This window comes from Oreochromis niloticus, linkage group LG18, assembly GCF_001858045.2.
Source record: "Oreochromis niloticus isolate F11D_XX linkage group LG18, O_niloticus_UMD_NMBU, whole genome shotgun sequence".
NCBI lineage: Eukaryota > Metazoa > Chordata > Actinopteri > Cichliformes > Cichlidae > Oreochromis > Oreochromis niloticus.
Genome location: NC_031982.2, coordinates 5602369 through 5618985, shown reverse-complemented (window position 1 = coordinate 5618985; position 16617 = coordinate 5602369). Strand labels below are relative to the sequence as shown.

The following is a 16617-nucleotide window of genomic DNA, read 5'->3' as shown; positions in this document are numbered from 1 at the left end:
TTCTCTTCACCTTTGTGTTTCTTCAGGAAAGAAAAAAAAACTTATCGAGGTACAGTACTTACGTTTGCCAAGCACATATAGAATTAATTAACTGAATTATAATTGAATATATTAATTATCTCTAATTTTATAAATTAATTAGAGTGTATACATTTGCCACCAAGGAAACAAAGCTACCTGCTGCATTTATTAAAGCTCTTTTCACATATGTACAAAGGCATCCAATACAGCATAAAATTACTGCACTTTATTTATTAAAAAAAAGAAACATAAATCTCCTTTTAATAACAAAGCCTATTTGAAATGATGATGTGATGAAGAAAAAAACAGAAGCAAGAGCTAGAGCACTTCAATATGAAGTGGGGCATCAACAAGTCTCTGAAACAGTAAGCAACAAAAACAAGATAAGGGGTGTTTTAATTGAGTAAGAGCAGCTTGTGAAGAAGTTCTCATGCTAAAAAAAAAAGCAAAGTAATCATAATCGTCATGTAAATATTTTTGAAGAGAGTGGTATGGCTGAGTAAAAATGTGTATATTCATTTATCATTCTTCTTGTAAAGTAACATAAATTTATGAAAAATCAATGCTCAAAAACTCATAGAAACTCATTGTTATCGCTTGTAAAACCAAAATATCATCACTTAAAATTTGCACTGCGTGTATGTGTTCTTAACCTACATATCATTGCTTCACAAATTCTTTGTATAATGCCTGCTGTTTGTTCAGTCACTCTCACAAACACCCTAATTATTTAAACACTTATTAACAAGACTCCAGTGTAAAATGTAAAAATAATATGATACAATTTTACTTCTATTATATTCCTGTGTTCATGTTTTTGTAAAATTCATCCAGATCACTGAGGCTTAACTGCACAAAACCTCATATTTACACACACTAAAAATCTGCAGTAAACTATATTCTGGATCATGCAAACTATATTTTGTCACTGTGAATATATCACACAGCTTACTGCAGAATGTATCATATACACATGAATATAAACAGAAAATACAATCACATATCTAAAGTAGGTCCAAACATAATGCAAACAGCTTGTAAATAGCTTTATGTGCCAAAAGTCTCTCCAGTTTTGTCTCCATCTACGGCTGTTGCTGGTACTGTCCCTCTGTGGCGGTGTAGAAGTCATCCAGGACACTCTGTAGGTAGTCAAATGTGGGCCTGTCTTCAGGTCTGTTCTTCCAACAGGACATCATGATATCATACAGCTCAGTGGGACAGTTGTCGGGCTGAGGCATCCTGTAGCCGCGCTGTATCGAGGACATCACCTCTCCTTTAGTCATGCCTGCAGACACCAAATCAGTGTAAATACTGCTGGAAAGGCTTCCAATGAGAACCTTTTCCACAGGGAGTCACATTCCCAACCCGAAGTAGAACACAAAGTCACCAGCAGAGGGCAGTCTTTCTCAGCATAACGCCTCACTGCTTAGTGGGTTATAAAAGTTATGGTTACAGTTAGAGGAGAGGTTTATGAAGTTCAGAACAGTATAATACAATAAATATATCAACACAAACACTTCACTCAGTCACGTAGACACCTGAGTCTCGACAAACATATACCAGAATTTCAATAAAAAAATAAACATAGGCTTGTGATGCCTATGTGTTTACAGGGTTCAACAAAGGGACTAAAATTTAAATGATTTCCTGAATACTTTCAGTTAGTTTGCTTGTTTTAGTTCATTTTATAAGTGCATAATGATTTAAATTAGCTTTCTTTTTTTCTGAGTACTTGTTTGTAATTTTGAGTTATTTAAAGTGCTTTTTTTACAAGTAGTATCAGCTTTTAGTTTAGCTTCAGTCATCTGTAATAACCATAAATGAAGAAGAATATTACTGGTAAAACATACCTAATACAAACGGTTCTCCATCTGAGCTCTGTATTGTTAGAATTTCTATCATATTATTGAACCCAATATTTTAATTTAATAGGTCAAGGCCCTTTAATCCAAGACAATCCATCACATTTTATACACTCATGATAAAAAGACTAAGGTTTTACATACCAGGACATAATAAAAACTAACCTGGTTATTAGCAGGTCTTAAAGTTAGGTAAACTCAAGTGCGGAAGAACAGCAAAGCATGATACCATGTCGTTATTTATTTACCAAAAACTAAAATGCACAAGCAGTGATTCCATATGAATTAACAGGAAAAACATCAGCTGCAGGTTATCAACAGCACTGCGGTGAATATTTACCTGGGTAAGGGATTTTCCCATAGGTGATAATCTCATAGAGCAGGACTCCGAATGACCACATGTCAGATTTGATGGTGAAGGTGCCATAGTTAATAGCCTCTGGAGCAGTCCACTTTATGGGGAATTTGGCTCCTGTGGAATGCACACACAAACAGACATTGTGAAATTGTGAAATTATATTCCTATTATTCCCTCACACAATCCCAAAGATCACCTGTTCTGTTTTTGTAAATAAGGGTTTAGATTCTATCTGTGTAGCTGGATTTATTTCAAAACGTCGACTGCAAATAGTTTCAGCATCCTGGTTCCAGATCAGTGATCACACGGGTTTCATAGGTCACTTGAGAAATAGTATTCAGACACTTCCTCGCACACTTTACTGCACAGTTGCTTTAATTTGAAAAGGATGAATTATGAATGAATTTTTTCCCCACAATTAAAAAAGGCCAAAACAGGTTTTTGAAAAATTCCCACCATATATGTTAAAAGTTAAGTAATGAAAGCGGTCATCGATGACATGGTGGTAGAGTGGTTAGCATTGTTGCGAAGAACTCCACATCCTCAGTGGTTCATTGATTACATTGCACAGACTCTTTTGGTAAATCCTTTCTTCATTACATTAGAAGGGATTCACTCAATACAATGCGCACGACAAGCATCTGCCATCTTTCCACAAATATTCTACTGCATTTCACTCTTGTCTTGGCTATAGTGAAATAGTCATCACCATGCTAAATGGCAAACTGACATCCAAGTCTCAGGTTTCTGAACTCTGCAGGATGTTTCTTCAGAATGTCTGCTGTTTACCACACTTTGTGTTTGTGTTTCCTAAACACTTCACTCTGTGTCTCAGCTGACGACTCTAATGCTTTTGTAATTCTTGAAATGCACTGTATGAAAAATGGCAGGGTGTGGGCTTTCTTTAACTCACTCTGGCTTCTGTCTAGCTGCTCTGCCATATCGTTCTCTTCTATGAAAAAGATTTCTAAAGCTCAGCTGCAGAAGCAGCCCAGTTCTCGGTCACCTCCCTGACCACGCCTAAGTACACAATTTGAGCACTCTCAGAATAACCCTGTTCATTCCAAATGTTTGAAATTTCACAATCACTAAATGGTCAGTGTTTTGGAAATGGTGGTTTACCCCACACATCAGTCTCCTAGCTCGCTTCCTGTCCTCCACTGTCCTCCAGTTCGTGGCATGTTACAGGTGTGAAATCAAAACCATACTGCGTAGGTATATACTTTATGAGCAGACAATTCAGTTTTCCAAAATTTGACTGAAAATATTTCTAAAACTATGTTTAATTTTTGACATTTTATTTATTTATTTTTTCTAATCGAATGATGGGGAAATGTTGGCTGCACCAAAAGGACTCCCTGCTTCATTTTAACCTTGTGGGAGTGTGAAAGGAGGTAGTGTAGTTTGGGGGCATCAGATGTATTGGTCACTGTGGTGTGATTTCAGTGAGACAAAAGTGGAGCGACTGGTACATGAAACCAAAAGTGTCTGATTCGACATAAATCTTTGCGGGTGCTTCCACTTCTCAAAAGGGGCTTTTTGTTTCGCTGTGTCACAAGCATCAAGCCAGGGCAGTGTCTCATTTGTGCTGGGAAAGCCCCCTTCCACAGAAAAAGTGGAGACGTGTTCAAATTCTCATACACATACACACATACACATAGACACACATATACAAGCACACACATACACATAGACACACACACACACACACACACACATACACGCACATACACATACACACACACACACATACATACACACTTACCCTCTCTGGCAGAGTACTCGTTATCCTCAATGATTCTCGCCAAGCCAAAATCTGCTATTTTACAGAGCAGGCTTTCAGACACCAGGACATTAGCTGCCCTGAGGTCTCTGTGAATATAATTCTTCTTCTCAATGTACGCCATGCCCTCTGCTATCTGTAACAGAGCAAGAGGAAGGTGTGTAGTCTTAAGCATAAGAGTGAAAGGGAAAAAAATCAAAACCTACATAAAACAGAAGAAATGTGAAAAAAATAATCACCCCTGTTACAAGCAAATAATAATTACAAGCAAATAATAACAATCTGTTATTAGATCATGTGGATGGATGGATGGATGGATGGATGGATGGATGGATGGATGGATGGATGGATGAATGGATGGATGGATGGATGGACACTGCCAGTGTGATGCGGGGACAGAACGACCTCATGTTTGAAATAAGAAAGTTTCTTGGAGAAGTGAAAGCATGCAGGATTCACAGTAGTGAGACAAGTGAGTAGCGAGGTCACGAAGAAGCATATTGGTGTAATCACCTGTGCAGAGAAATCAATGAGCTTGGGCAGCTGCAGTCTGCATCCTGTGTCGCTCTTTAAAAAGTCTAGCAGGCTCCCTGAAGAGGAGACAGAACAGAAAACAGCGTCAGTGCTTTGCATGTCTGCATCTATGCCTACACTGGAGCGTTGACTCTGTGGTTATAGGCCACAAAATTTCATAATAACCAGTTCAGTTTTTTTAAAGACTTTTGACATTTACCATTTGCCATGAATTCAGTGATGATGTAGATGGGTTCTATCTTGGTGACAACAGCGTAGAGCCGCACCAGCCTGTCGTGCTGCAGAGTCTTCATCACGTTGGCTTCGTCCAAAAAAGCTTCAGCCGTCATGGTTCCCGGCTTCAGCGTCTTCACTGCCACTTTGGTTGTGTTGTTGTAGAATGCTGAGTGGAGAACGCATGGGGAAAGAAGAACTTTAAAGCATGACAACCTTTGCTACGTGGCTTTGGACTGTTTTCAATGTTTCCCTGTGTAAACAAATACGTTTCCACAAGCAGTTTTGTGGAAACTGAAACAACTAGACCCAATGAATGCAAATTAAGAGAAAGAACGAGAAGGAAAACACTGTGTTTACTGTTTAAAGTTCAGTGACAGGTGAGAAAAATATGCCATGCTGCCAAAAGCTGACCACTGATGCATGATTGGACATATTTGTTTACGTGTTACAGTGTCTGTAAAGGTGGATTTTTGTTTCCATTTTAAGGTGGTTTCAGTTCAGATGTAATGCAGCACATCTGTAAATGAATATTCCACAAAACTGCATAAAGGAAACCCGAATCCATGGAACAAATGTTGGGATCTGCTGCTACTCATAAAACTGCATTTCCTTATATAGCCACTCAGTGTCATTATGAAGTCAGGCATGACACCCTTTCCATCCGTTAAACACCCTGTTATTGGTAAGTCAGGTAGGTGTGACCTGAATACACCACATAACCTCAGCACGGTGACGTTATCATCACTCTTTTTTTGTGGTTTTTTGGGGGGCAACACATATAATATAAATAATTGTATGTGTTGAAGTTCCACTAAAGTGTGAACTCTCGACAGCTAAAAGTGGGACCAAAAAGAAGAAATGCATACCCTTTACAGCAATACTTCTGGCCCACAACAAAAAAACAACTGTTGTTTCCCCTTCACGTCTACTGAAGCCTGTCTGACCGACAAATTCTGTCATACAGGACACGGCAGATCTGGAGTCCGTCTGTTAGCTGTACCTCGGATTCAGGAGCAAAGTGTTTAAACCAGGGGTCTCGAACTCTAGTCCTCGAGGACCGGTGTCCTGCAACTTTTCCATGTGTTCCTGTTGCAACACACCTGAATACAATTAGTAGGTCATTAGCAAGACTATAGAACTTGACTGCATGCTGAGGTGGCAATTCAGCCATTTGATTCATGCTACAGCAGCTCATGAGTGAATGAACATGGTGCAATAAAAGTACTTTTAGAAGTACATTTTTCCAAACACTCACATTCACTTAAATTTACATGAGTAGGGTTAGGGGTTGCCACTTCAGCATGCAGTCAAGTTCTGTACTCTTGCTAATGACCTACTAATTTTATTCAGGTGTGTTGCAACAGGGACACATGGAAAAGTTGCAGGACACCGGCCCTCGAGGACTGGAGTTTGAGACCCCTGGTTTAAGCCTTTCATATTAAGTACAAACATACTAGGGTGGTTAAACTCAGTTCATTTAAATTCAATTCAATTCAATTCAATTCAATTTGACTCAGTTTTATCTAAATAGCGTCAAATCACAACAACAGTTGCTTCAAGGAGCTTTATATTGTAAGGTAAACACCCTGCTAGTTTATGGTATCCATCTATTTTCTTTCATTTGTCCAGTTTGGGCCCAGTTTGGGTGAGAAACGTGTTCCCCCCCTGGACAGGTTGTCAGTCTGCCACCGGGCTAACACAGAGAGACAGACACCCACACTACAGCCAATTTACAATCACCAGCATGTCTTTGGACTGTAGGAGGAAGCCAAAGTACCTGGAGAGGACCTGCAAACTGAACCCAGAATGGGCACAACCGACTGGTGGATTCAAACACCACTGTGCAGTTTGTCTTTTTAGTCTTTTTATCAAATTTGTTTTTTTGCCGTGGACAGTAGATCTCAATCCTGAACACACACACACACACACACACACACACACACACACACACACACACACACTCATCATACAAAACCTCTGAAGTTTCAAAATCATCAGCACAGCTGCAGGGCGAAAAATAGGTTAAATGTTGCACATGAGGAAGGGAAATTGTTGTGCTAATTATTTTTACATTGGAAGTATATATTATCTGTCACCCAAATTGAAAGTTGCATAACTTTTATTCAGATCCTGGCAGGTGCAGTAACATATCTACATTAGATAATGCAACTGCTGTGCAAATTCCATTGCATTCTTTATTTATTCATGACTTGTTGGCAGAGCTATTCTAAAGATCCTTTGGTCAGGTTGTGTTAGCTTTGTTCTCTTCAAGTGATAAAACCCTGACAAAAACCTCATTTTTGTGACATTTCCTTAACAACAAAGGAAATGTTGTTGCCTTACATAATGATAATAATAATATGATTTGTGAGTTGATTGAATGTCACATTGTAGCGTGGAAACTGCATACAGTACGTAAGTTTGAATGCAAAGATGTAAGGTGAGTTGTGGTTTGTTTGAACTCTTATTATAACTCCCTCTGTGTATAATTCACAGAGTTTTATTGTGTTTTGGAGTCAGTTATGGATGTACTGCCAACTGGTAAATTTAGTCAGGAGAGGTTCTGTAATGATAGCACTTGCTTGTTTTTTTTACACAATTTTATTGTACATGTACAATGACAATAAAGTGCTATTCTATTCTATTCTATTCTATTCTTTTATCCCAGACCCACAGTGAATACACCTCTATAAATTCATCACATGTAGCTTTTTAATATTAAAAATGTCTTTAATACATTGACAATAATTCTCGTTTTTATTATAAAGCTGTTTGTCAGTGAATCTAATTGTAAAGATGCTGTTAGGAAAGAAGAGTCGGACACAGCTGTCGTCGTTGAAGTGAAAATTATACCTTGAAGTATTGATGTAACTATCACATCATTTCCCACTAACAGAGATGGCACAAATGGCAACACACTTGTTCTCACATACTTCCCCTTATATTTAACGAAGTGAAAAATGCAGTTGCGTAAGTCAGAAGCCACAAAAAACAAAAAATCTTTGAAAAAAGCGCTTAAAAGCCGTAAAACAAAGTCAGCGTCGGGTTATATTTAGGTTTGTTCATAAAACTGTGCAATAAAACCTTCTCTGCGGTAGCGCTTTTGACATATCATATGCATATATTTGTTTGTGATCATTCCTCTGAAACCTCAGACGCAAATCATCCCACGGACTCAAACATTTCCTCCACAGACGACAACACTCATTGACACATGAATGGGATGGTCTGAGCCCAGAGGCAGACATGCAGGCGGTCGAGGTTTTGGTTTTTTTTGTAACAGAGCGCGGTCCTGTACCTCATGGACAACAAAAGTAGGAAGTCATTTTTGTTTTAATTAGAGGGAAATGGAACTTCCTTGTACCGCTCACTTCCCTGCATCTGTGTTTACTGTAAATCATAGAAGGGAATTAGAAATCTTGTTCCTTCATAAAGGAGCTCATAAAAAGATATGCTCCCTTGTTACTTATCTACTGTCTACCAGTCTTTGATTTTCTCTTGTCAAGTGCCAAATCCGTGTATCTGCCACTTACAGGCCGGTCGCCTTCTCGGAAATAACGCTGGGAATGTCGTGGAATTCATGAGGTAATAATTTACCAGTGATAAAAGGCCACATGCCCTACCTCTCGTGCTCTTTGTAAAACAATACTGTTGTGTATCTTAAAGGGACCTCGTTGTGGTCTTTTTTTGAAGGGCTAGAATGGTCAAATCATTGTGCGTTCCCTTTCTTTGGCAATTACTTCCCTTGTCAACTCTTGGACATAAAAGTCATTTCTACTCACCCATCCAGACTTCTCCAAACTGGCCTGCTCCAAGTTTCTTCACCATCTTAATAGAGTCTTTGGATATCTCCCAGGCATCCTTATCCCAAGGTTTCTGAGCTTTGGGTTTTGCACAAGGACGTTCAAGTTTACGGCACAGGCCATCCGATTTGTCTGGAAGGCACACATACAGACAGTGCTCAGTCTTCCTAATCAATAACATAGCATGTGGCAACAAGGAAGCACCCAAAGAAATCATACAGTCATTTACATACAAAGCATAATTCTACATAAGGCCACAGCTTGTATGTTTCTAAAACCTGTTTATGTGGACTAAACAAACAGGATATATGAGGTTTATTAGAAGAGGCATGAGCACGCTACACTGTGAAAAGGTTGTTAAGGAAGTTACTGTAAAAGTGGCTACAGTGTTGCTGTTTTTCATCAACAGTATTCAGTATTGCTTTTAATAATAGATTTTTTTTTTTTATTTACAGTATTTTTCTTTACATTTATAGCATTATTAGGTTGTTTAATTGATATCATTATTACTTTATTTTTATTTGCAGTAATAAATAGTCAGTACTGTAAATGGACTTGCAGTAGAAATTAATCTTTTATTTTCCCATATAAAATAATATTTCACAGATACAACATTTTAGTGTGAAAACAGACTTTTGGCTGCACTGTACTCACTGTGATAGTGTTTAATCATGCTGCTAATATCCCGAAAGGAGATTTTAGGAGAGATGTAGCAGCCGCCATTATCCAGCATCCTGATCTTGTAATGTTTCACCGACTCTGTTCCCTGGGCGTCCACATCTCTGATGGACAACGAGTAACTCCCTGTGGAAAAATCATGAAGAAAAAAAAAGAGTGACTGGTGATTCATGATCATTCAAATCGAGCACACACAATGTCACAACTCCACGTGTTCAAAGTGGAGAATGCTGCTAAATGTATGTCAGTATCTCAGAGCTGCTATGGTAGCCATACCTTTTGATGTTTCACTTTCTCTGATTAGATAAGCGCCTGGCCTGTTCGCTGGTGCCAGCAGCTGCCTCTCTGCATCCTTCCTTGTGATGTCCTTGAAAAACCAACTGCAGGGAACAAAAAACATAATAAATATTTGGTAACATACACAACGTTGATGCTGAATGCAAAAATGAATAATGTAATCTGAATAACATGAAGTAATATTAGGAAACAAGTACATACTCCTCTGTCTCCATGGTGTCAGCTTGGGCCACATAGTTGGATGGGATGAATCCCTCTTTGTTGTTTACCAGAGACTTTGCTTTCCACCACTCACCATGTCTGTCAGTTCATGAATATATATTTACATTTTAGAACAATCGTTTGCATTGACAGAGATGTTCTGAAAAGGTCTTGAAAGATGATTTTTTCAAATTAAATTCCGTCGTTTAACTTTGTGTAATTCCTATATTCAGAGAAATATTATTTCTGAACTAAAATGTTATTTTGTGTCACGGGCCTGAAATACATTCACACATTGCAGAAACCTTTTATAAAACTTATATGACATTTTTTATAACAAAAATTTAGCATTAACTGTTTAGTTTACATTCATTTTCATACATTCTCAGCCTCATTTTCAGAGGCTCAAATGTTACTGGACATCACAGAGGAAGTAGACATAATACCTGAAATTGATTCACCGAGTTAAACTTTTATATTTTGTCGCTGTAATTTCAACTATGAGGCCAAAAGAGATGTCTTTGCAAGTGAGGGAGACCATCGTTAGTCTGAAAAAACATAACAGGCCTGTCTGAAAGATGGCACAAAACTTTAGGAATGGCTAAATCCCAAATTACTGTGCATGCTGAAAAGATTGTTCCCTTGGTTAAGAAAAATAACTTCACAACCATGTAAAGACGCAGTGAGGACATTGTATCACTGTCATAGTCTGCAATCGAGAAATGCCTTTCTAAATAAAATATAGAGGGTTCAGAACACTCAGGGAGTGTCACCGGTGGGCTAGATTAGGCTTTGCAAAAAAGCAAAACAAGATTTGGACAGATGAAACCAAATATGGAGAAGGAAGGAACCAGGCCATGATTAGAAAGAATAAAAAGAAATTTGGGGTTTTTTTGCTTTGAATTTTTTTGAGTTAGAGAAGAGAGAAGCCATCTGCCGTGACTGACTGGGGGAGAGGAGAGGGCGACGGGGGGCCTGAAAGCTGAAGGCTTTGCCTCCCATTCTACTTTTAAATATTCTAAGAACCACAATAAAGTGCTTTACTGGGATGATGTGGTACGATGAGGTCTTTAACATAAGACAGGACTTGATCGTCCAGCACTTTCTATGTGAAGAGAAGAATTTTAGATCAGATTCTGAATTAAACAGCGAGCCAATGAAGAGAAGCCAACATGAGAGAAATACGCTCTCGCTTTTTAGCCCCTGATTAAAAATCCAGACTACAAAGGATTTTTATTCAAATAGTAAAAAATAATCTTTATATGTAAAATGATGTCAGTTTGTCTATCTAAAACTGGGGGGCTATATATAAAAGTGGATGTGATTCTTGCCATTTGGAGAAATGATGATGCATTTTCTGAGAATGAATCAGTGTACCAGAAATACCAGACACTCACTCTTCTAGAATTTTCATTTTTTCTCCCTTCTTGAATCCTAAGTCATCAGGATGTGCAGCTTCATATGGGAAAAGGGCAATCACTATTTTACCCACCCCCTTTTGTTCTGAAATAGGAGAGAGAAAATTGTCATCATTTAACACATGCAAATAGGCTCATAGATCAATACAAAGGTTGTGCTATTTTTAAACTATGTAAAGACTCGGGGATGACATGTACAGAAACGTCAGACAGAAGCAATTATAGGGCATGCACCTAACTTAACAGTTTACTCAACCTACTTATAAGTAGCTGTAGTCTCAATCAGTAATGACTAATGATAACTTTATGTTTAAAGTGCAACTTAGTTGGATGTACTTAAACGCCTTTGTGTACATTGATAAGTTAAAAGAGTTTCAATATAATGCGGAAAATTACATGGTTTTCACGTCAAATGTAGTGACTAGCCTTCCTATAAGGATCTCTTTTCTAAATAAAAACTATCATAACTAAGATAAGTCCAGACTCAGATTAGTTTCTATTTTAACCTATACTCACATATTTGACTGAACGGTTTATTTATTCCAAGGTTTAGCTTTGAAAGATAATTTTCTTAGTAAATTTGCTAAATTGGTAAATAAACCTTGAAACCTCAAAATTTGCTGGTAAAGTCTCAAAATGGGTCGAAGTTAAACAACTAACAAAAGAAGATGAGGATTTTGTCTTTCATGACTGTGAGGATTTCTGGGGCCTAACTGTTTCAGTATACATACTTTGAGGTGAGTGAATTCCATATTACTACGTACGGTATAGTAGTACGAAACAATGAACAGACAGCAGATAAATAAAGGAAGAAAGGGTCGTACCCTCCATTTTTTGGAACACCTGACCCGGTAACAGGGAGTTATTCTGCAAAAGGAAACAATATTAAAGTTACAGTGTTTTTCTATCGTCATTACTTCCATTATTTTAAGGCAGACATCATTTACATAGAGATTTTTGCACAGACTTTTGTCATTTCCTTGTAATAGATGTCATCATTTGCAAATGGGAAATTCTATTAGGCAGGAAACATTGAGGAACTGTTTTCAAAAACAAAAAGAAAGGTCGCATCTTTGATGTAATATGTAACGAAAACTGAATCATTCTGTTCTTCATTTACAATAATGAAAAACAAACCAAATGACGATTATAAGTCAGTTTTTGATTGAATGAAAACAATAGCATGCTTTCCATTTATGATTTGATTTTTTGTTATCTAACGATTTTGTTGCTGTTAACACTCAACCACACTTGAGATTGAGTGTAAGGTCCACCCCAGTCTGACTACTTACCGTGTTTACTTTTGGATTAAAGGTGGGGTCTCTAACATAGCGTGACTGTTCAGAATGCACAGCGTGTTGGCCCATTTTTTGGTCCACACCTCCACTCAGACCTTGATTTAGCGTGGATTTCATGCAGCCCATTCTGTCTGCACGAGGAAGTGAGAAAAAGGAAGAAGGAAGAGAGCTGTTACAAATATACCATTTACACCTACTGAAAAAAATGACATGTATTAAAAGTGTGGCAGCAGACACCTGTGACTTTTCAGTTCTTACATGTGGAAATAAAGATCCAAACTGGTGTCATGTTTCCAGTGTTATTTATAAGTTCAACATAAAGGGGGCGATAACAAGAAGCGATAATAAGAAGTTGTTTCACAAAAACAAACTGCTGCACATGTGCAAATGTAACTGTAATAACTCCACGGCAGACCCGAACCTCGGTTTCATGCTTCTCAGCATCTTTATTATCTCGGTTGCTGTCCTTACACGCGGCTGCAGCTTTGCAGCTCGCAGTCACATACACTAACAACAACCACATCAGGACCTATAAGTGAATGAGGCGTGATTGCTCATGCTGTCCAGCTGCGTCCGCCTCCCTTGCAGCCGCACCACAGACCACGCCCCGCCACAGTAATCTTCTGTAGATAAAATATACTGACTGTACTGACTTTTATACTGGCACACAGATTTACATCTTATGGGAATGTCATAGGAAATGTGCAGCACCACTTTACCAGATATAATAATAATGATGTCAACCTCTAACTGGATTGTTAACATAATAGGGGTGCAAAGGTATGCATTGCTGAGTAATACTCTTTCTATCATACATCAAAAGGTGTAAACAAAATTTTTTTAATCATATTTATATGGGGAAGTATTTCCAGTACAATGGGTGTTTTTTTTCACCATTTGGCTCAAAACACAGATTGTTCCGTCTAGAATGCGTTTTAATTTCTTGCTCTGTTTTTAGGGATCTTTCAGTGACCAAGTGAGCTGCTGCTGTCTTTGCAACCTTCAGGAAAAGAGCTTTCAGTAAAAACGAGAAGCAGCCAGAGGGAGGATTTGATGATGCAGTGTAGCCAAAATAGACTTGAATGAGACATTCTGCTACTTCTGCCTCTATATCCATAGCGTTAGCATCTTACAAGACCTGATGAGGTTTTACATGCACAGGTTCTGGACTGAGCACACGCTTTGTATCATTTATATCAGACCTGAGTGGGTTTAAAATACATACAGTCATGTCATTTTCTATGATATAAGCATATCTTCATTTGTGAGCTTTGAATGCAAGCTTCAGGCTTCTGGCAGAGACAAGCTAGCTCTTTCACCATTTTGCTTATTATACCTTATGCTAAGGTAGACTAATGACTTACTGGATTCAGCTTTATATTTAACAAGATTACAACTAGTAACAGTCTTTTGATCTAACTTTCAGCAACACCATGGTAACCAACGTTTCTGGTAGTCTAAATGTCATTAGCCATGGCACTTCTCACACAAACTCTAATATTTCAGGTGAAAAATTCTACGTTTTGTGCCAGATCTGGGTGTTACTGCTGTAACTCAACAAAGATTCGATAAGAATGGGAATGTCTCAAAGTAGTACTTTAGAAAAAAATATGTCGCAATGTCACTGCTACTTCCCTGTATTCTGACATGGTTGCAATTTATCCAATGCTGGTTTCTGTTCAGGGAAATCAAACATGTACGTGTTTGCTGCATTGTTTTTTCTTATTTTGACTTTTGTGTGGGTGGCTGTCTGCTAACCAGCATGAAGCCCACCACCACCAATGTGTACTTGCATTCTACATGCACACATACTGACCGCATGCCCACAAAGATGACAAAGTCACAAAGAAAGAAACCCAACAACCTTTTAACTGGTGATGTTGGGTTTTATAAGAGAGAGGTGTTATAAGTTTTAAAATGTATAAAAGTCAAAAACATTAAAAGTATGTATCTCCTATATTGTAGTTTTAAGGACAAACAAAGTGACATTTGTACCTTGATTTTAACAATGAAAATATTTTACAAAGGTAATGTGTGAACATAAAAAGGATTTTTATATAAGAGTCTATGAGGACAAGATGCTCTCAACAGTGAGGACAATTAAAACTAAACATCCTATGAGTGCGAAACACCACCTTTAAAACCTTTTACACTTACATTGTCAAGCAATGTGGCTTAAAAGCACAAAAACATAAAGCACTAAAATTAAACCAGGTCAAATAAACTTGAGTGCTTCCCTACAGGGAAAAAAAGGGGAAAAAAAGAACAAAGCATGTTGCTGTAGAGCAGAAGGGCACGTTGGTTTTTAACACCTGTTATTCAAAGTACAACGGAAAAATAAATAAATAAAAAGTTTATGTCGTTCTCCAGGAAACTAAAGTGCGCAGCTGAACCGCAGAGAAAAAGGGAACATGTTCAACTAGTCCTGTAGGTCAGCAAATAGCCTTTTAAATTTTTCAAACAGCTAGAACAGAAGTTCTAAGGAGATGACATATTCTTTGGTGAATTGTGTCAGGACAGTCAGAAAATAAAACAGGGCAAAACAAAAAAGAAAACCCCCACAAAAAACGAATTAGCGTGGGTTGTTTTTTTTGTTTTTTTTTTAGTGCTAGCTAATATGCTCTACATGCTGGCGCTAACATGTTGATTTTTAGCCACCTTTAGCATATGGTAGCATGCTAATGTACGGTATGCTAATTGGAGAAAGCACTGCTTAGGCTGGCAGAAATATTATTAGGTTATTATATTGAGGCATATTAGGTTTTCAACCAAGCCAAACAGCTTAAAGGAAATTTTGACTTGATAACATTACTATCAGTAATAGTAAAGTAATACATGTTAGGGAAAGAATATGACAAATCCCAACAACAGGGTTCACCTGGAGGGGAACACGAATGACTGTTGATCTGAAACTAGAGTACTTCTTTAGCAACACCAAAACCTAGCTTTATGCATGCTAAAAGCATTTACTTCTGTTGCTTCTAGGCTGCCGATAACACAGCTATCCTACCATATAATGTTAAAAATGGTTAATATCTTATATTTATGTGGAAGGGCTGAGTGCAGAATAAAGTTGCTGGACCTAGCTGGCCTGAATTGAGTTGTTTGACTAAGAGTTAGGGGGGAAACACAGCATTAACCTAATGCAAATAGAAAACAAGCACACCTGAAAACCAGCCTACAACACATTTGTGAACTGAGATGGCAGGGAGTAAATGTAAGGAAAAAGGCGAAACCATATTTTTCTTGGTAGAAAAAGGTCAGTGAATGAGTCCATTAGCCAGCGGTTTGGCAGGTTTGCACAGGCTTGTTTTGCACTTTGTTGGTTCAGTGCCTCTGTTATATTTTTAACTTGTCAGCAAACAGCCGGAAACTAGGGGTCTGAACGGCTTAGGGGCACACACGCACGATATATTGGACTATGACACACACACTTCCTCCTTTTGCAATAGACTGAGGAAAAGACTGGATACGTGAATAAATGCAGTGAATTTTAATGTTTAATCCGTCGCTATACCATACATGAAACCATACGAATAAAACTTTTATAATAGAAAATAAAGCATTGATTTTAAACATGTTGCACTGTAGAGAACTTTCCTTAAACTAATTATACTTCATGTGAGTTATGACAGTGCTTAATTAAGCACAGTCATGTGGATGCTTTATTAATTAATAAAGCATCCCCAAAAACACAGAACAAACAAACAAAAAATAATTAAATTTAATAAAACTTCTTACATTTACCTTTTTCCTACTAATAAAAAAAGTTACATACACTTTTACCTCTCCTAATGCGTCTGTGTAAATCAAGCATGCGTCTGCCTGATGTCACTTGGACTCAGTATACGTTACAGCTTACCTCTCTCAATCTGTATCCCAGGTTAAGAAAACGGTTAATCCAAAATGTAGAACCGTTTCACTCCTCAGCTACGTCCTCTCTGTGCTTGACATGGAAGTGGGTGACACACGCAGTGCGCTGGTGTTGAGGTGGTTTGACAAGTGGGTCAGCTGGCCGACCTGGACTGTTATACCAATGAGTGAATGAGGAACTGGTTGGGGATTTTTCTTTCTTAGTGAAACTTCCTGGTACAATTGTCTAATGATTATTTGCATAATCAGCACTGCGCGCGCGCGCGCACACACAC

General features: G+C 38.0%; 1 protein-coding gene across 1 annotated transcript; it reads right to left on the bottom strand.

Moving 5' to 3' along the window:
• Positions 1–174: 174 nt before the first annotated feature.
• Positions 175–16523, bottom strand: lyn (LYN proto-oncogene, Src family tyrosine kinase). Its single transcript, XM_003456171.5, has 13 exons — positions 16332–16523; positions 12464–12600; positions 11996–12038; positions 11151–11256; positions 9754–9852; positions 9532–9635; positions 9232–9381; positions 8557–8709; positions 4758–4940; positions 4538–4614; positions 4007–4160; positions 2224–2355; positions 175–1306 (listed from the first exon to the last, which is right to left on the bottom strand). Exons 2-13 carry the CDS (start codon positions 12593–12595, stop codon positions 1104–1106), a joined length of 1536 nt encoding a protein of 511 aa, XP_003456219.1. The 5' UTR covers positions 12596–12600; positions 16332–16523; the 3' UTR covers positions 175–1103.
• Positions 16524–16617: the final 94 nt, after the last annotated feature.

Coding starts and splice junctions, on each gene's coding strand:
- lyn (XM_003456171.5), bottom strand. CDS start 12,595: ATGGGCTGCATGAAATCCACGCTAAATCAAGGTCTGAGTGGAGGTGTG. Junction 9,853..11,150: donor AAAATGAAAATTCTAGAAGA/GTGAGTGTCTGG, acceptor ATGAACTGACAG/ACATGGTGAGTGGTGGAAAG. Junction 4,615..4,757: donor CACTGAATTCATGGCAAATG/GTAAATGTCAAA, acceptor TCTCCTCTTCAG/GGAGCCTGCTAGACTTTTTA.